The 20341-nt window shown below is 36.3% G+C and overlaps 3 protein-coding genes across 3 annotated transcripts in view; 1 reads left to right on the top strand and 2 right to left on the bottom strand.

Moving 5' to 3' along the window:
- Window positions 1-8272: 8272 nt before the first annotated feature.
- LOC110380084 (aladin) lies at window positions 8273-12457 on the top strand. Its single transcript, XM_021339950.3, has 6 exons — window positions 8273-8497; window positions 8570-9165; window positions 9486-9698; window positions 10471-10622; window positions 11006-11204; window positions 11671-12457. Exons 1-6 carry the CDS (start codon window positions 8375-8377, stop codon window positions 11810-11812), a joined length of 1425 nt encoding a protein of 474 aa, XP_021195625.3. The 5' UTR covers window positions 8273-8374; the 3' UTR covers window positions 11813-12457.
- A 31-nt stretch (window positions 12458-12488) lies between these two features.
- On the bottom strand, window positions 12489-14431 carry LOC110380083 (uncharacterized). The gene is made up of 3 exons (XM_064039275.1): window positions 14358-14431; window positions 12660-14163; window positions 12489-12573 (listed from the first exon to the last, which is right to left on the bottom strand). The coding sequence occupies exons 1-3, from the start codon at window positions 14383-14385 to the stop codon at window positions 12489-12491; spliced, it is 1617 nt and encodes a 538-aa protein (XP_063895345.1). The 5' UTR covers window positions 14386-14431.
- A 679-nt stretch (window positions 14432-15110) lies between these two features.
- Window positions 15111-20341, bottom strand: part of F (forked) — a 71747-nt gene continuing 66516 nt past the window's right edge. The window contains exons 14-16 of the mRNA XM_064039123.1: window positions 17217-17425; window positions 16768-16949; window positions 15111-16454 (exon numbers count right to left, since the gene is read on the bottom strand). Of these exons, the coding sequence (XP_063895193.1) occupies window positions 16342-16454; window positions 16768-16949; window positions 17217-17425 (504 nt within the window). The 3' untranslated portion in view covers window positions 15111-16341. The remainder of the gene's footprint in view (window positions 16455-16767; window positions 16950-17216; window positions 17426-20341) is intronic.

Genomic DNA, 20341 nt, shown 5'->3' with positions numbered 1-20341 from the left:
TGGAGTCTTGAGTATTGTAGTAGTGGGTTAGAATTAATGCCAACTGCCTTATTGGTCTAGTAGTTGTGTAGCGCGACTGCTGTGCACGAAGTCTCGGGTTCAATTTCCGGGTCGAGCCGTAGTCGCTGTGTGAGTTTATAAACTTTCACAAAGCAGCCTGCAGTCTGGAAGTTAGCGGTGCTACACACCCGTGCCTTTAAAGAAGGTAACGCCGGCGTCCCCGAATGCTTCTCGGCTAGTAGTAGTTTCAATTCCACGTCAGAGGCAATCAGGCAGAATTAAGAAAACTCTGATACTAAGGCTTATTAGTTGATTTAATCTGCAGCTCATTCGGTAAGAAGAAGACCTATGTTTGTTAATGTTTTTTTAATTAATTGATGCACCTACCTTATGATCTCTGCATCACCCTAAGGTTGACAGGAGAGAATGCCTGTGGCATTAATATGTCCTGTGTAATGAATTTTGCATAAAGTTAAAATAAATAAATATTTTTCCATGTGGCATTTGTGGGAGGTGCATACCTTGCTATGGAGAACCCAAGTTCTATTTACTTATAGCGCAAGGGTAATAAAAGATATCTAAGTCTAGCTTCCTTATCTAGCATGAAACTCTATTCATCATCTAACTTCTAGCTCAAAAAAACAAACAAAATAACTCACGCTTACACCAAACTGGATCATGAAACTTAATATCGAGCAGCTTGTTCACAAAATGGCGTATATTAACGAGATACAAGGTAATGTATAGAATCCTTGCGCCTTCAGTCTTGCTGGCGGGTATGTCTGAGCGTAATCACATTACTGCCTGCAGGTAGCTGACACCTGCAGTTGTGGTGACCAGCTTTCTAGAAGTTTTTGGGAAGAGTTGTAATTTTAGGTTCGATTAACGGCCTGTTAATTCCCGCTGTAGTTTTGGATAGGTTCATAAACCTTAACCACCTATGACTCACTCTATGTTTTGGTAGGAAACGCATTCAACATGTTATAAGGCGGACGGACAGGCATGGTGGAGGATATTGTTACAGGTATATTAAGGAGCGTTGCCCTTTTTGTCTTTTGAAAAAAAAACTTCTGAATTACAATTAGGTACCATCATGCCAAAAGCCATATTTCAGTAAAATTTAAATGTGCAAAAAAATAATGTTGAACATAAGTCAATTTATAAACTGTCAAAGCAGGATCATTCAATATACCATAGTGTATGTAGCATCAAACATACGCTATTCTCTAATTCCTCCATTCGACATTTCAGAATGCATATGCCCCCGGCTTCCTACGCCATTTCCCGTCTTTCATAATTAAATTAACAGTATTACGTCCCAGAATATTATTACGAACCATGGTTACCCTAGCTAGTTACACTGTAATTTGCGAAAAGGTAAAATGCAGATTTTGCACTGAATAATAATTTTCCACAGTTTCTCATCTAGTTTTTAAGGAGAAAATGTTGCTAAAGCATTTACTTAGTTAACTTTGTGTTGAGGTTAATTTTCATAGTCACTGAAATGTCACTTGCATTGGATATTAATGTAAGAAACATTCTTTAGAATTAAGTTTACAGTGTGCTAAGTCTTACAGAAATAAGGATAGACGTTATTAAGTACCTACCTACTTTATTGGTTTGTACTGTTGAAAAAATTAAAAACAACACAAAAAGGTAATTGGTTTTTCAGTTTGACAGCGAGAATAATAAAGGTATTTTTGACTGTCAAAGATTCCAAAACTGACGATATTCAGAATAATAACCAGACACAGTAGTTAATTTATTTATCGTATCTGGTTGATGCTTCTCGTGGCCAAAAGGCTGGTTATTACCTCGGACAAAGGATCAGCATGGCGATCCAACGAGGTAATGCTGCCAGCCTCTTGGGCACGCTCCCAGTCGACAGCGATGGGGATTAATTTTTTACGCTTTTTATTTATTTTATTTTTTACTAGGTTAGTTTCTAATCTTTATTGTAAATGTGCATGTACCTATGTCAATAAACAAAGTTGTAACTATACTTAATAATTAGTTCCCCCAACTCATTTTCAATTAATATTAAGTTTTTTTGCTTTTTTCTTCTTTCTTCTCTTTGATTTTGATCAATTGTTTCAGACGTTTAGCTATATAGTTGTCCGGGTATTTTATGAGTTCAGTCTTATGGGCTCCAGGACCATACTCCACTCTTGGCCTGGGCTGGTTCTTCATCCGTCTCTGCAAGTTCAGCATCCTGGCAATATAGTCGTATGCCTTCCATTGTACCTGATAAACGAATAAGCCTGATAAATCTGACACCAATCTTACCAAGGGGTATTGGGTTGCCAGGGTAACTGGGTTGAAGAAGTCGGGTAGGCAGTCGCTCCTTGTAAAACACTGGTACTCAGCTGTATTGGACTGGAAGCCGACCTCAACATAATTGGGAAAAGGCCCGGGAGATGATGAAGGTCATATTGACCCATCATGCTCTTTCTGAAGCCCTTTACCTATTTACCAGGGCGGTAACTCTTTCAACCAATCATCATCCACCGAGCCTTGATGTAGCTGAGTGCCAGTGCTTTACAAGGAGCGACTACCCTATCTGACCCCCTCAACCCAGTTACCCGAGCAATCCAATACCCCTTGGTTAGACCAATCCCGCAGAAATATTTACCTTAAGCATCAAATCGTCAGAGAGCGTATTGGTGCTCTCGGTTTCCATATCAGCTCCCTGCAAAGTCCTCAATGCTTCATCTATGGAAATGAACGAGCTCATCGTATCGGGGAGGCTGAATTCGAAGGTCATTATTTCATCATCACATAGCGCTAGGTCGAATAATGTCGTGGTTATTAATAGGATAGCTTCTGAAAATAAAGAAAGAAGAAGGATTGAGTTTCAGGAACCTAGAATGTAGGTCCATATTAACCATCATTGCCACAATTTTTCCATTCCACAATCTCCAGGAATGCTGCATTCAAACTTAGTTTTTCCCCTAAATTCAAATGGCATAGCTCTTTTTAAAAAGCAGTGTTCAGTCTCTCAGATATCATGGCCATTTATTAACCTACTCTTTTACATGTCGGAATATTTTAGGAAAACTAAAGTTTAATTTTCAAGTAGGCAACTAATAAAACTAAACACGCAAGGCTCACAAGAAAAACACTTAACAAAGAACATACTTAAAACACACATTACTTCATGAAAACTAAAAACTTTCGTTTCAAATTAAATTCCGAAACACAAGAAATTCTTCTTCAAAACTCCTTAAACTAACACAGTACCTATAAAACTATTCTTTTGAAAATCAGACATGTGAAGTTAGAGATAGAAAATTAATGAAGCATAAACGAGTGTTTTTTTAATTAAAACCTTCATTGTCAGCCATTGGCTACGTCGAGAGGAAAATTAGTACTGCACTTTTTCAATTTACCGATACCACGGAGGACGGAAAAATAGGGGAGATGCCATAAAGAAGGTAGGTCAAGCGCCTTCTTGTAGGTCAAGTAACGTGCTATAAGTAGATGCGATCAATTAGTAGAATAGAACTAACGATTCGTTCGGGTTCCTTGTACAATCAAAACCAGTCTGACAAAAAAAGGATCGGCGATCTTATTTTGAAAATAATGGTAGTAGGTATACCTCTATAGCCGCATTTCGGCGTGCTACTTTCTTAGGAGATTTTGCGTTATGACATCTCCTCTAGTCATTTTGTTCTCTATGACCAATACCTACTTTCACGGCGGATATCTAGTGAAGAGAAAAACGACTATGGGTTTGGTAGTTGGATTGGATTTTGTATTAAAGCATATTTTCGGTATGAAGTTAAATATTTTTTAAAGTTATTTTGTAATAAAGGTAAAAATCTATACGAACAGTTTTTTTTTTTTTAATTGAAATATCGAGGAAAATGTGAATAAAAAACAGCCAGTCAACAGTTTTATTAATTAAGATTATTATAATATCTTCTGCACCAACACATTTTTTAGAACTCTTTTTTTTAGATGTCGAGAAGAATTCATTAATAGAGAGTTAGGTATCCTGACCGAAGAATTTCCCTAACGTGTTGCATTAAAAAACCCCATAAGAGAGTATTAAGTTCAAGGGGTATTACATAAAGCTAAGAAACCACTAATTCATAGTTAATTGAGGCTAACGAACCAGCAACTTGGTAGAGTGTAAGATTAATGTCTAACGCTAATGTGTTCTAGAAAGTTCCACTCATTAGACTCTTAGGGGTTCCACGAACATGCTATTGTTTTGCAAGGAAAGCACGCGATTGGATCGTTGGCAAGGAAAACCTTTACTTACTAGTATTATGCAGCTGAAGAGTTTGTTTGGTTGGAGCTGTGCCTGAGATTAGCATGTTCAAGAAACCAGTTTGAAAAATCCTCTCAGTGTAAGATAGCCCATTCATCGTAACGGCTGTAGGCATCTTTCTGTGGGCAAACCTTGTCAAATAAATTGTATGGAATAATTGGAATATTTCAAGAGTACTTATAGGCTAACTGGTGAACTGCATTAGTTTTTTTTTTTTTGATAGATATATCAGGCAAAAATTACGTCAAGCAATGGGCGATTACTTATAAGAAACTTTAGTGAGCTGTAGCTAGCTCGTTATGAACATCACAATTTTACAATGTAATTAATACCTAACTGTTCACATTAAATCTACTAGGAAAAAATACAAAATAAATACGAACGGTACTTGAGTCTACTTCTTTTATTAAGGACAATATCAAAAGTGATACAATAGAAAATACCAACACATAAGTAATACCTAGTTCACGAACAAGGGCCAAAGTATTTCCTCTAAATAGCAAACGTTTCATACATCAAAGGCTTCTTTATCCCTAGTAAACCGATTCAATACCTTCTTAGAATTCGCTTATAAGGACCACAAAATAAATCTGGTCCTTGAAGATGCCTATCGCCCACCGTAAGGACTAAAAGAGTAAAACGAAATTCTTTAACACATGACAACACCATTTAGGTGCCAACCCATGGAGGAAAGAAAGAAAGCGGAGATCCCATAGGAAAGCTAGGTCAGACACCTTGTAGTCAAGTAACGTGAAGTAGTCGTCATCAATTACTAGAACTAACGGGTTCCTTGACAATCTGTCAGAGATTGTTCTTGACTATTAGTTATTTTATTTAGAAAAGAATTGATGGCATCCGAAGAAGGTGCTTAAGGCTAGACAGAGCTATAGTAACGTTCTTTGTCCGCATTTTGGCTTCCTATTTTCTTAGGAGATTTAGCTTTATGCCATCTCCGGTAGTCATTTTGTTCTCCATGTGCCATCTCTTTGGGAGTATCTTGAGATAACAAAAGCCAATCTCATTTTGGTCCACAAAGTACTTACATCCCTTCGGAGTTCCAAGTTTGCGATACAGATGTATTGCAAGGAAACTAATCTCAAAATTGGATACGTTGAACATTCCTCGAGTTTGTTATAATGTTGGAGACATCCGAGATAGGTCTGTCTGTAAACATTGTGGTATAAAGTAACATTTTGCTTCAATGTTTATTTAAAAATACCTGGACAGATATATTTTACTAGGTAGACCAGATTTTTTGTTCATTTTTTAACTTTTTTTCTTATCCTGTACTGTCCCACTGCTAGGCAAAGACCTCCCCATTTTTCCTCCACACCTCTCGATCTTTTGAGTCCTCCCACCAATCAGGGTGGTAATTTTTTTACTTAACCCTAACTCATAAGTAGGCGACATAATGGGTGGTCTTATCGATAAGAGCGATCTCTTACAGACAAACTTAGGACGGATTGAGTGAGACGAGAAGGAAAAGATTACAAGGCAGATTTTTGCAAAGTTTTGCAAGATGCATCTACTCCTTCAAATTTACCCTATTAATTTGAGATATCCAAAGGTTTTCAGCTACGTTTACTACTCGACTATCTATCTACTTAATTGAATTCTATGTAAGTACTAAAAAGTCGCAAATAAAAATAAAGCGCCAGCATTACACCAATTTTATGTGGTCCTTAGACAATAAAAGCTCTGAAAACTTATTTATTTCATTCGGAGAATTGCAAGTTACGGCTTGAACTTAACATAAAGAAAACGAGAAATTATTATTAAAGTTTTTCAAAGAAAAGAATCCTATTTTCTCTGTAGCATAGACACAGCTCTTGATTATTATGACCTCTTTTCGAGATGTCCCAATTTTTCGAGACACTGTGAAGCTCGAAAATGACACCCCGAGGGGAGATTAGATTTTTTTCGGACACCTATGCATAATGCCAACGCTGTGATATTCGGGAAACTCAATTTAGACGAACTCAATAAGTGTAATGTTGTTTTATTTTGATATATGTATATTTTTTTACATGCTTTGCATACAATTTGTGTCATAGGTATTTAGGTAAGTACATATTTAGGTAATTTTTTTTTTATTTTTTTTAAGATTTTGGAAAATAGATAGATGGGTGGGTATAACAACATGTACCTAGGTATGTTTAACATAATACTGGATGTTCTTCGCAGTTCTATTATGATGATCCTCTTAAATTCTTTCTCTTTTTTCTTTTTTTTTATTTTTTTCTTTTACTTGACTATCTGTGTAATTTCATTTATATCGGTTCTTGTCTTGAAAACGGAGACAGGATAAGACACTTTTCTCAGGTTTTTAGTGGGTTCAATTTCCGCGGGTAGGTATTACCTATGCAATACATATAAGCAATTTGTTTTCGCATATAATAAAGGCCGTGGAAACGAACGAATTTGATGGTGAAATTCAATAAACAAATAAAATTAATTACTTAACCAATTTTCTATCGGATAACAACCGCAGCTATTCCTAAATTAGTTTAAAATTTAGGTCATCATTATCTAAGTTAGAAATTAAACAAGAAATTCTCAACCATCGAATAATTTCTGTCGAGGTCCGCCTATCCCGAATTCCTTTTCAATTGATTGGATTACATTATTATTTAATGGATAGTAGGTATAATTGTTTACCCATAAGATAAATGAATGAGATAGGTAGGTAAGAAATATATTTATTATTAGGTACATATTTATTTCTGCTCTGAACAGGAAAAATTATAATGTTTTTTAAATATTGTTCCCGAACAATGTTCCTCAGGGTAATTAGTCTAAAAACTCTTAAGAGTCAAGGGCTCTTCATCCCTACTATATCTATCTACACCGCGGGCGGAAGCTCGTAATAGGTACCTATTATAAATGCGAAAGTTACTCTGCCTGTCTGTTACGCTTCCACGTCTAAACCACTGAACTGATTTTAATAAAATTTGGTACAGAGAAAAAATAGAACAGGATAGTTTGTGCGATTGAAATCAAGGAAATAAGTTAGGTACTTAAGTCGTAGTACCTACCTACCTAAGTACCTATTAAAAAATCAGTTTTAGTGATATTTCACCAGCTTCGAACTTCGCAAAAGAATCAATTACCGCAATGTCTCACCCCGTTCCGCATTTTAACATAAATCTCGGTTGCGCCGCAGTAAATTCTCAAAAGTACCCTTATTATACTTTGAATACGTAAGCAGAAATCTTTTATCTTTGTCCCAATTCGTTCCGGAGAATATTATATAGAAGTGAGGGTTAATTTGTGGTCCTTTGTGATACAAGTGATGAGCGCTTTAGCTGTACCTACTTAAGTATATGAATTAAAAGGATAATGTTCACCTATTGTTTTGTCTACACTCAGTGGGAAAGTACCTAGCTTGCTTAGGAAGTCCCCAACTTTTCTATCTACCCAGTTACATAAAGTCCAAGTAGGTAAGTATTTAGGCATGCCTGTTTTGTATCCGGACCGAAATTATTTTTCATCATTAGGTACCTAAGTATTTTTGAATTTAGATTTAATTATTGAATATTATCGATATAACGACGAGGGTATTTTATTATTTTCCTACAAAAAACCGGTCGTTGACCCATCGAAGCCCTAGGTGCATTAGGACCGTAATAAAGAAAGTAAGGCTATCGTCCACTGTGTGGATTCCGAGTCAGAGCATTAAAAGTGATCCAATCAACAGGTAGGTATTAAAAATGGCTTTACAGACGCTGCTAGCATAATATAAAAAGAAGAAAATGACTAACATTATTTTCCCACGAAACCGGCTAAGCGGTTTGACATTTGACATTAAAAAAAAATGTTATCACGACTACCAGCTGCGCTAAACTGGAATAGTGCGCAAGAGACAAAACCAACAAGATTTTTGTTTAAAAAATGGATTTATTCATAATTTAAATTAAATATTTTACATAAATAACTTAGGATTATAACAAACTGAACGCATTTTTTTTCTACGTCACAGATGTCAATGACACTCCTGTACTAACATCTGTCAGTGAAGTGTCAAAATATTTGAAATTTTGTGATCGCTGCGGTATTGCGCCGGCCGTTTATGACAAACATTTCAATAAAACAAAGATAATGTCTGCTTTTCATGGATTTCCCGAACTCCCGGGGGCAGATGAAATCCCCTTCTGCAAACTAAACGAGGTTTTCTGCTGTGGGAACGCACGATATGGAAATATAACGACGTTTACAAACTCGGTAAGGTTAACTTAGTTACTTCGGTATTATTCATAGAATAACACAAAGCTTATTAGTTTATTGTTGTTTCAGACAAAAAGCCATCCAGTTATCAACGTGACACGTGATATTCACCACCACAGAACGTCCGACGAGAACATTTCTATGTACATTGACGTTGAGGACAATTTACTCAAGAAAATAACAAGTGTGTGGTACAAACAGGGGTTTTTGGAAGCCCTGGCCGTCGCCGCAGACCCCTCAGTGAACCAGGAGAGCCAGGTGCTCGCCGTCGCCGCGTCATACGTGTTGAAAGTAGCGAATGTGTTCACAGCTTTCAGATACTTTTTACAGCCACATTTGAAGGATATAGGACCTAAAATCGTTGCTAATTACTCTAGGACTAGAAGTTGGGGGAACGGGCCAATAAAATGTATAGCTTGGCATCCTCATACTACAAAAATGGCTGTGGCTACCGTAGATGACAACGTAAGGATATATTGTTCAGAAGTTGCATTTGTTTCTACGCTAAAATGTAAGGCACAAGGTCATGTGTCCTCGTTGAGTTGGAGGCCGTTCTCAGCTTCTGAATTGGCCGTGGGATGTGAACAGGGTGTCATTGTGTGGACGGTGGACCCTAATTCAATGTTTACCAAGCCATCTTCTAGCAATGCTGTGGTTTTGAACAGGTATGTTGAAGGCTTAGCATTAATTCTGACTAGGATAAGTTTTCCCTAAATTGATAATCTTTATATTTGAGAATTAATTTTGTTGCTTTATGCAGAAATTTTGTTTGTGTAGCAATACTTTGTAACAGCAACAAGAACACATGGATTATAGATATTTTATGGAGCGATTTTTAACTCAAAGGAATAGATAATCATTTCCATTATTACACATAATATTGACTATGAAGATTATAAAAATTGTTAATCATTCACAAAAATTTTCCTATAAGAAAACTAACCTACACAAAATTGCAACTAACCAATTTAATCTGACTTTGCAGGCCAGGCCACAGTCCTGTCACCGACGTGAGCTGGTCTCCCAACGGTGACTTGCTGATCAGCTGCTCAGGTGCTGACACTTCCATGCTAGTGTGGGACGTGTCTATGGAGACTGCGGTTCCTCTACGAAGAGTTGCAGGCGGTGGCATTGTGTTTGCACGATGGTCATTTGACGCCAGCAAAGTCTTTGCTGCTACTTCTTCTATTATATTTAGGTGAGAAAACTAAAATTTTATGTCTATCTTAGGTTACAGATTTCTTGTATTGTAAGACTACTAAGAACTAGAAATAACTAAAGCAACATATCACTTCTTGATAAGAAAGGCTATTTACTGCTTATATATGTATATTCAAATCAAAATTATTTATTGAAACTAGGCTAATTAAATAGCCTAGTTTCCTAAAAAATAATAATTAGTCCGTCTTGTAGATTGTCCAAAATTAAGCGATACATATTTTTTCTTTTTTAAATTGGATCAGAACTTGTTAAGATATAGCGTGTTAAAGTTGAGTGTGACGTCACAAGTTGCTACAATTTTCAGGACACTGTGACGTAAAAGGCCCCCACTCCTAATTTTTGAAGTGTATTATCTTTGTCATTTTATGTTTAATTAAAAAAAGAAAAAATACGTATCCAATATTTTTTGATTATCTAAAAAGCGGACTAAATATTATTTCATTATTTCGACCATGGAAACTACCCTATTAGTAGGTACTTTTTCAGCTAGTGTGTAATTATTTAATTACAAAAGTACTGCACCCCCAAAAACACCCCTTTTTCAAGAAAAACAGTTATGAGAAAGACAGCTATTGTCAAAAGTTTATTTTAGAAAATTGTTCTAGTAAGTATTGAATACAAGCATCAAACACTGGACTTTGTCAATATTTTGTGTTTTAATCAATCTTTTACTTAATTATACAATAATATATACCTAATATCCTATATTTAGACATACCTAAACTATAACAAAATCTTACAATTTCCAGAGTATGGGACACAAAACGCTGGACGCCGGAGCGTTGGTGCGCTCGCGGCAACCGCGTGGTGGCCGCGTGCTGGGGGCCCGGAGATGTGCTGCTGTTTGCCGCTAAGGGAGAACCTATGGTGTATGCTCTTACTAATACTGGGCTCATGAGTGGTGAGTAGATTATTGTTTTATGTCAGAGCTAAGTAATAGCTGGTTGTTTTAAATCAGTCAGTTAAAGTTAAAATCTATTCTGTCTGTGTTATGAAAGGTAGGTTTCTGAATTCCTGTAAATTGAATTTAGAAATGTTTAGGGTAAGTTGTTATTTTTGTCATATAGAGAATGAAAGTCTGCTAAACACCAGAAAGACCTATAGAATACCAAAACTGAAAGTAGATGGTTCAATTTGTTTGTACAAAAAATGGGATGATTTTAAATTTAAAACTTCATTAGTAATTCAACTAGACTTGAACTATTAAAAGTTGCCTTTATCCTTTAATAATGAATGTATTATTGCTAAATTTATTTTACTAATAGATACATCCTCTTTCCTCAGGATCACAAACCAGCAAAGCCCTGCCAGTCCTGGACGTAACAAAGGTGGAGCTACCATCCGGAGACTCAGTGGGAGGACCCATACTGGACATGTGCTGGGACCCGACTGGCAGATACCTGGCCATACTGTTTGAAGAGTCACATTTAGTCACCGTGTTCTGTACCACCAAGCTTATGTTGCAGCTTAAGATTACGCCTTGGTGAGTTATCATAAAAATAAAACATCTATTTTTGCTTACAAAAATGTAACTCTTTGTCATTCTATAAACAAAGACTAGGAGTTTCCTTCGGTATCACACGCTTCCCGTGTCTAGAGGAAATATAGCCTGTCACTTGGGGCAACGGCTTAGCTTTCCAACAGCGAAAGATTCTTTTAAATCGGTTCCATAATTGCAGTCTTTTTACCCGTTGTATGTATGTCAAAGCACAAATATGCAGGATACACAATTGATTTTCTATTGTCTTAAAGCTTGTTTGTAAAAGTTCGCTTTTAGCGATAAGATCGCCCCCTTGTGTCACCTTAACTTTTAAATATTTAGTTTTGCTTTTTATAATTTTAATTGGTGTACATAATAAAGAATATATGTATCTGTCTAACTATACATATTTACCTATATACAAGAGGTTTATCCACAGCTACTCACCCAATATTCTACCCCTTTCCAGTTGCTTCATCTGCGGCATAGAAGTCGAAGTCCCATCGACCATGGCATTCCAACACAACTTCAGCGAAGGAGCCTGTCTTACCATTGCTTGGTCCAGCGGTAGAGTGCAGCACTTCCCCATTATATATACCGATACGTATTAGTTTGTTTGTTTGCTAGTTTGTGACGTATGTGTAGGTGAAGTAAGCTAAATAAATACTGCAGGGACATATTTTCTTATAGAAAATTTACGATATGGGACTAAAACGCCAGTTGACAGAGTCTGTATAGGTGCTCGAGAATAAAGAGCATTTGCAGGTGGATGGATGGAAAATACTGACACCAGGGCTTGTTAGGTGATCAAACCTGCAGTTCACCCTATAGGAAGAAGAAATAACAATTTATTTTTGGTTAAATATTGTTCTTCAATCCTTGTTGCAGTAGAAATGGAAGTCGTGTCGATCCAACTTTAATTATTCACACTTATAAAACAGACCTGAAAGGTACCTATTTATTAAGCTTGCTTGTGTTTGAAATCAGAGTAAAATAAGGTGTAAGGAAATAGTAAATAGTAAATCTTGCTTACTAAAAAGAACTGCCACTACTTTGTAAACTTGGGCAAAATTTTGTCCTGGTCTAGGTAAATGTCTGACAAAAAATAATATTCTTGTGGACTCATAAGCCTTAAGGCACACACAATGTAATAAGTTTTAAGACAAAAAAATAATATAATACTGCCAAAATGTGTTGTAATATTAAAATGTAAAGATATTTATACTGCAATAAAACAATATAATTCAAATGCGATTGTTTCCTAATATTCTCGTTTCTTCCTTTGCTTTAAACAGTCTTATTTTCGTAGGCAACACAGACGGCTGAATAGTACTGCTTGTAGATGTTATATGACGTCGGGTAGTACTCGATGCTTTTGTAGAGTTTGTAGTTTTAGTGACTATCACTTTCTTTGTAGCTAAGCCAAGCGTAGTTCTAGTGAGAGAAATATTGTTGTACCTCCTCTGTTCAACAGCAGCCAAGTTTTTATTGAATCTGTGCGTCATGTCGCCTTGCCATTTTCTTTGCCTACCAAACCTCAAAGAATCTTTCAATTCGTCATCAAAAGTCAGTTGAACTTTCACATAAATATCTTCAGTGTTTTTCGGTGTGAACGTCCAAGGATTTCCTTGCCTCCTAGCCGAGTTTCTGCTATTGCATAGCACGAAAAGAGTACAAATTCTATCATTGAAAAGTCTACCAAGATTTTCCATATCCACTTTCAAATTAACGGCTAGATCGTCTTTGACTGTCGCAAATAATTTCGTTTTCATAGCTCCCAGTTCCGATTCTAAATTCTTTTTGAGTGTAGCCTTAACTTCTTCTGTTGTAGCTGTGATAAAATCACCGATATGTTGTATGTTGGCTACTTTATTCTTATTCTCGTCTAACGTGAAATTTTCTACCTGTTTCCTGAATATTTTACTGACCTTCCGTTCTGCGGTATTGCTTATCTTCTCACATGTTGACAGTACGGTATCTTTGTCAATTTCGATATCTGATTTCACGTCTCTGATATACATAGCTGCATAATTTCTAAAAGTGCTAACAGCAGTATCGTTAACATAAGTATAAAAGTTGGTTAGGAATTCCCTGAGCTCATCAGAACAAACTTTGAAACTATCACATGGATTTTTCTCAACCACTTTGTTTTGTCTTAGAGCTTGTCTGTTGTCATCTACTTTGATGAGTTGACAACGTATTTTGTATCGGGTAGACAGGTTTAATGTATCATTCATGACGTTGGAGAAGAAATCATGGAATTGTCTCATAAAGTCATCTTCTTTGCCGTGATTAAACTTGAGGAAATTCATGTATTGTTTCCTTAGACTCATCCAGTCGTCATTGGATAGTTTTTTTAGCTGGGTCATGGACCTTCGTGCGTTCTTCGGCCCCTTGAATAGCTTATTCTTCAATTCTGTCGTGTCTACCGTCTGCCATGTGCACTGTCGTTCTATCATCTGAGCTATCATTTCATCCAATGTTCTTGTTATAAGCTTCCTCGTAGCTGTCGCTGTTTTTTCCTTCTCGAGCCTCTTCTTTATATCCTGCCTCAATTGTTTGTATTTCTGTATGTTCTTCTGAAATGGATCTTCCTGTTTAACGTCTCTTAATAATGGCTTTTCTTCTTTCTTATTCTTAATCTTCGCTTTCGGTAAGAATTCGATTATAGTTGTCTCGTCATTCCCTTCTAATGTTAGATTGTTTTCTGATTCGACTTTTGGCTTGTCCGATTCCTCGCTATCTTGTAGCATTGGTTTTAAAGCAGCAATTTTTTGCCGTATAGCCTTTTCCACTTTAGATTCATCTTTGCTTCTTTGGTTGGGCTTGTTCACCCGGAAGCTGTTTATGTAAGGTCTAATAAATTGTTCTAGAAAACTGGAAATTATGCCCACGTCTGGTAGGCGTCCTTTTATTTTTTCTGAACTTGTTGATGCAAATAACGCCCATAGTAAAATTGACGCTGAAAATAAAGACATTTGTGTCGTTACTGTATTTGTATATTAGTTTTCCAAACGAGCGGTTTAAAGTTATCCCAATATTGAATCAACGAACTGATCGGGAGATACCACTAACTTAATGTTTGATTGTCTACCACTGCAATAAGCTAAGGACACAACATTTTTGCATCAGAATAAATTCTTAAATATTTCGTACCTCTAAACGTCAAAACAAAATATACCATGACTAAATCTCGATCCAATTTTAGTCCATTTTACGACTTTCATAAAATCATTCCTGCTATGATTTTATTGAAAATTTCAATTTTATTACTTATTATCCTTTTCGAAACGAAACGTTTTCGAATTTATTTTTATGACTTCATCACTTGTAATGCAAGTTTGGTTTTGACTTGCTAGTTACCACTGTCGTGGCCAATATGGATCTGGACTTGTAAACGCTATTATCCCAAATCATTTGGCTGTTCTTTAATTGGGTGTACCTCGTTGATCTAGCTATCTCAAGCGCGGCTGCTATGCAATAGGTCTCGGGTACAATTTCCGGGTCGCTTTGTGGGTCTTAGAAACTTTCACAAAGCAGCCGGGAGCGTGGAAGTTTACACCCGAGCATCGGAGCACGTTAATGCCGGTCATGCTCCTGATTTATCTCCGGTCGTGTCGGATTGTCGTTGGTTATTACCCGATGGGACGACAGGTACCTACGAAGAATGACAGAGTGAAGGAATAGGGAGTGCACCTGTGTCCTGCGCAGCTGACTAATCTCCTTATACGAGAACAGCCGCCGTGGTCAATAAAATTGGTTAGCAGGACATCATCGTCAATTGCATATACGGGAATCATTTCAATGTTTATTACCAACTTATATCCAACTGCAAGAAGCGAGGCCTTTTATACGCGAGGAACCTGATGTAGCTCGTACAGAGAAGGGAAATAATGATAGAACCAAAACAACGATTAAGCAAATAGCGTTTTATTTAACAACATTACAATAAGATTCAGAAGTACTGAATAAAATCAACACACATAGACAATAGAGGGACACACTTGCAGAAGCCCACATTTTAGCTTAAACCTAATATTGCAACAATGGTATCACTTGCATTATTATAAAAAAACCTTAAGTACATTTTAATATATAATTTTTATTCATATATTTAATATTTTGGGTGAAAACCTTAATTGTAATCGAATTTTAAGGCTAGCGGTCGCCTAGCAATTTTTTTATTGTCTAGTTTGAGCAAAATGTTTTATTTAAACGTTTATTTCGTCTTAACTTAATACAGATCTATATAGAGTGGACGGTAAATCTTTATCGAGTATCGATCATTTACTTATCATATTTTTAATCCTAGATCGATAGAATTCAACAGTTATCCGTAGAGATTCATATAAGTAGTATAGACTTTTATATCGACAACTAGAATATTTAAAACTTGTTTAAAACCGTAATAAGTAGATTTACATTTTTACATGACTACAGTAAAAATAAGTACCTACATCAACCATATTTTAATCGTTAACGAAATTTTATATACTAAATTTAAAATACGTATCGATCACTTCCAGATACGTATGAAAATTTAGTTGAAAATACATAAAAAGGTTAACGTCAAATGATAAACAAAAATGTAAGAGAAATATTTTTGAAAACATAAATAAATGTTACTAAAAAAACTACTTGTTGAAGTTCTACTTTTAGTCTAAATCTACTTAATCGACTCGGAAAAACTTGTTTTATCATCCTTACAATAATGTCGGTTATCAATTAAATACGATACATTTCGCTTAACAATCACTCTACAATTATTTGGACTCGTTATATTAAGTTTTATATTTATATCGAGCAACGAACATAACTTACATAATGGCGTTGCTTCACGAAAACGATACAAATATGACTAAAAAGTAAAAAACTTTAGCCTTTTCAATACCGCTGTGAAACCGCGCGGCCTTGGGCTTCGAATGCTCGTTAAAAGGAGTGGAAATAAAAAATAAAATAAATAGCAATAATTACACCCTAACCTAAATAAATTAAATTTTAAACCTCGTTTCTCGTCTGAGCATTGTTTCTTCGTATTTGACTAAGTCTGGGGCTACGAGGCCTTTTAGGCCTCTTGCCGCGCGGTCCACACGCGGCCCTCGCGAGAGGTGGGCAACACTGGCACTGCCTCTAAGAAGGTCTACTCGAGGAGGTTGAGTTTGCTGTTGGTCTTGCGCAGTTGTGCTCGCCAGGGGATTATTTTTGCCTTTTCATCTTCTTCGTCCTCGTGTTTGCCGTTAGATGTGGAATGACCTGTAAGTTCAATTAAATTATGACATTAATGGTCTACTTACACCTAAACAGAATCACCGCTTCTTCTTATGAGTTTGTCTTAGACGCAAGAAAAGTAATGCAACGAATTCCTATGTTATATAGACCTCACTAAGGTTTTGCCTTTTCGACCTTACTGCCTTGTAAGTCAAATCCGTGGTTTTTAAATTTAAGTCTTTTTTAATTCAATAAAATCCCTATTTAGTCAGCAAAGTTCTCTCAATCATCATCTCCCGAGCCTTTTCAAAGTTTTCTCAATAATAAAGTTTTTTTTCATATACACATATTTACAAACCGTTACAATGATCACTAGACAGCTTAGCCTCTGAGGGCGCTCGCAGCGGCTGCGCGGGAGTATCGTAGCACATGCTGATGTTGTCTATGGACACCGCTCGCTGAGTGCCGCTCGGGTACGCTCGCCATTCGCCGTTCGGCTGCCCATTCGTCTCCTCCACTTTCGGAGTGTACAGGGAATTTCTGGAAGAGTTATTTTGGATGTTAGAGGAGATAATTATTGAGGTCGTGTAATAAGTGTTCTAAAGATAGCGATAATACTACGAACTCTTAGTTTTTATTTTGTTTCGTTTCCAACCTTTCCAAAAATGTTAACAGTATAGCTAGTGGATTCATCATGTCATTAAGTAATTTCTGTCAGTTTAGTGATGTTCACGCTAAGGTGATGTATGTTTATCAGCTTAAACATGTATCAGACCTACTCTTAACCCTAACCAAAACAAAACGGACCTCAACCTGCTCTCAGCCTCTTCTCTCCGCTGCAGCAGCTGCCTCTTCCAAGCAGGCACGGCAGCCGCCCTCCTTCTCTCCGCTTCCCCAGCCAGCTCCCTCTCCAAGTCCTTCCGGGCCTTCTCAGCAGCCCTCCTGGCCAGCATCTGACGCTTCCAAGCCGGGATCACGTTCCCAGCTGCATCTCGTTCTGGGACCTGCGCACACCTCTGCCAATCGACCAGCCGTTTTTCACTGTTAAAGCTTGCACAGTCTAATAAGAAATTTAGGAAGGGGGGAATTTTAGGGGGGGTCAAATTGTGGTTGTGTTTTGTTTTTGTAGCCCGTTTCTTGGGGCTGGAAGTTCAGTCTTAGCTTCGAAATTGGAATAGAGTCAGTCTTTTGCAACTGGCTACATACATATAGCTTGCTTGATAATTTGTCTTTATTAATTTAAGTCATGGTGCATGCTTCTTGAATTTTACTCTAGCTCGTGATAAATTGCGTCTAGCCATGAAACGCGAACACAGTTTTCTATTCCACCGCTTTGGTGTGTAGTTTTCGCTAGAGCTGCGAATTTATAAAAGGAATTCACCACGGTATCCAGTAAATACATTGGTGTTATACAAAAGACAAAGTAAATATTCCTAGTTCATCTTCAGCTTCATGCTGTTTTATTAATATACAGGATATCAGAGATTAAATAGTTATTTTTCCCATGAAATAAAACAGAACGATGAAACAGAAGACTGCACCAAATAATAAAATAATTAAACTCTGTCACAAAAGCTAAGATTGAACTTCACACTCATAATTTTGCGAAACTTTGCCAGATAAAGTAAAAATCCCACCACATTAAGCAAAAGAAACATTGAGCAATCATGACGAATTTTAAATACATAAGTTTCATCAGTTTCAAAAACATACGTTTTTGTATGCAACAATGTTAGAACAATTAATTTAGAAATATTTTTTTTAAGTTAGACTGTGCCTGCTTTTCTCGTCTCAAGTAGTGCTCACACTGATTATTATCTTTTATATGAAACGCTATATCTTCGGTAAGAAACTTGAAATTAATAGGATTATTTGTTTGCAAAAATAAATATTTATAATTAGTGTGTGCACTCACTCAAGCGTTTAAGGTAGGTATGGAAGAATGGATGTTGGAAGTAGTCCCAGACTCGATAAGTAGGTTTATTTTCAATCAAACATTTTTAAAACTCCTAAAGAGGGAAAGATAATTCTGATGATGATGAAATATGGCGTTTATAATTGGTCTACTTCTATCTATCGAACTTTATGAATCAAGACGAAGTTACCCAATACCCTAAAGTATATAATAATAAGTAACATCGCAAATGAAAAGAAAACTTTGTTCCTACTCATAATTTTGCATAATGCACGAAAAAACAGCAGTCCATCAAAAGTCACGCGGAAATTCAAACACGAAAACTTACAATTACTTACTCATATAAATCAATCTTAGTAACAAAATAATAACATTAACAACTCTTTCCTCGGTTCAATAACTTTCTTTCGTAGAGTTTATAACAACACGCTATTCTCAGGAACAATAGGATACTGTTTGAGTTTAAGTTTATTTTAAAAATTTTAGGTTTTTTTTTAAATACGGAAATACAAACGAAACAGTTATACAGTTGGACAACAGCCACACGCCATAATATTTAGTAGAAATATATAAGTTCCCATACAACAGTTGTTTGACGAAAACTGACGTTCTTATTGTCGATGGACTTGGGCCTTACAACTGATTAGTTTTCTTTAATCCAGTTTCGCGAAGCAGTTCCTTATCTCCACAGGCGAAAGATCTACTGATAAATAAGGCTAGAATATACTCCTACCGTGTAGTACATAATATGCCTACAGTTATACCTATTACTCGTTACATAACACGCGAGCTGGCGCGGTGACCGTGAATTAACGGGATAGTACTTAGCTACCAGAGTAACGCTTGATGATGTAGGAAATATGGAGATAAGGGTGTGTTCGAGTATTTAGAAAATTTATATGGCTACATGTTTTCGAGTTAAGAAGTAATTGTTTGGAAACTTCAGGGTAAATTATTTGTGTTTCTTTTTAAGAGAACAGGTAAGCAACAGGCTTGTTGGCTATTGTGTTTTTGATAATAGCACTCTAAATAACATACTAAAATCTTCATGTAGAAAATTGTGAATGGGTAAATCACAACACTATTTTTATGCCTTATTCCCAACCACATATGTTGGGGTCGATTTAGTCTAATGGGTGCAGCTGAGAACCAGTGTTTATAATTCCATAAACACCCCACAAAGTCGATGTTTTAAGATCTTTTATCATGGTTATAAAATCGTTTGTCAAAGAAACACAATTCAGGCAAGTGCCTGCCATCAAAAAAAAAAACTTTAAAAACAAGACAGTCATCACAAATCATCAGAATCTATTTTTAGCGAACAAAAATGCTCATACAAAGAAATTCGATCACTTTCGACAATCAAACACTCAAGTTACGTATGAGTGTATGAGTCAACTACTCATACCCGTAAAATAGCCCGTTTGAAGTGTTACCACTTTCAAAAGAAATCTAATTCAAACACTGAGCTAGCTTATTGCTTATTGCTTAGTAATCGTGTATTGGCGCTGGATTATATGAAAGTTGTGTGTTTAGCTCTGAAGATCTAGAGGAAATTAGCTCGTGTTATGATTTCTTTGCAGTTTGAAGATATAATTGCGTAATTGTTTTCTTCTCTTATCTCAATGCAAAATGTAGGAATTTCATATCAATTGACGCTATTTTTGCTCATACTTGAAGCCTTCTTAAATTCGAACCAAAAATGATGTTTATGTATGTTTATGCAAGTGAATTGCCGAAAGAACTTATTTACTTGACTTGACTTGACTTATGTATTTGAAAAATATTGCTACAAGTAACGAAAATCTCGCTTCTACTCTATTGACCGTTGTATCTAACTGGAGGGGTCCCCAAAAAAATTAATTACTATAGGAACAACCCTTAACTCCTTTAAAACATTGTCTTAATAAGTCCAAAACGGTACAAAAACTAACAACCATTTCAATTCAAACAATAACTTACTTACAAACAAGAACACCGAGACTTCGAACATTTACTTTTACAAAAAGACAGAGGC

This window comes from Helicoverpa armigera, chromosome 18 (assembly GCF_030705265.1).
Source record: "Helicoverpa armigera isolate CAAS_96S chromosome 18, ASM3070526v1, whole genome shotgun sequence".
Lineage (NCBI taxonomy): Eukaryota > Metazoa > Arthropoda > Insecta > Lepidoptera > Noctuidae > Helicoverpa > Helicoverpa armigera.
Note: the sequence above shows the minus strand (reverse complement) of the source record. Positions and strands in the feature narration are given on the sequence as shown.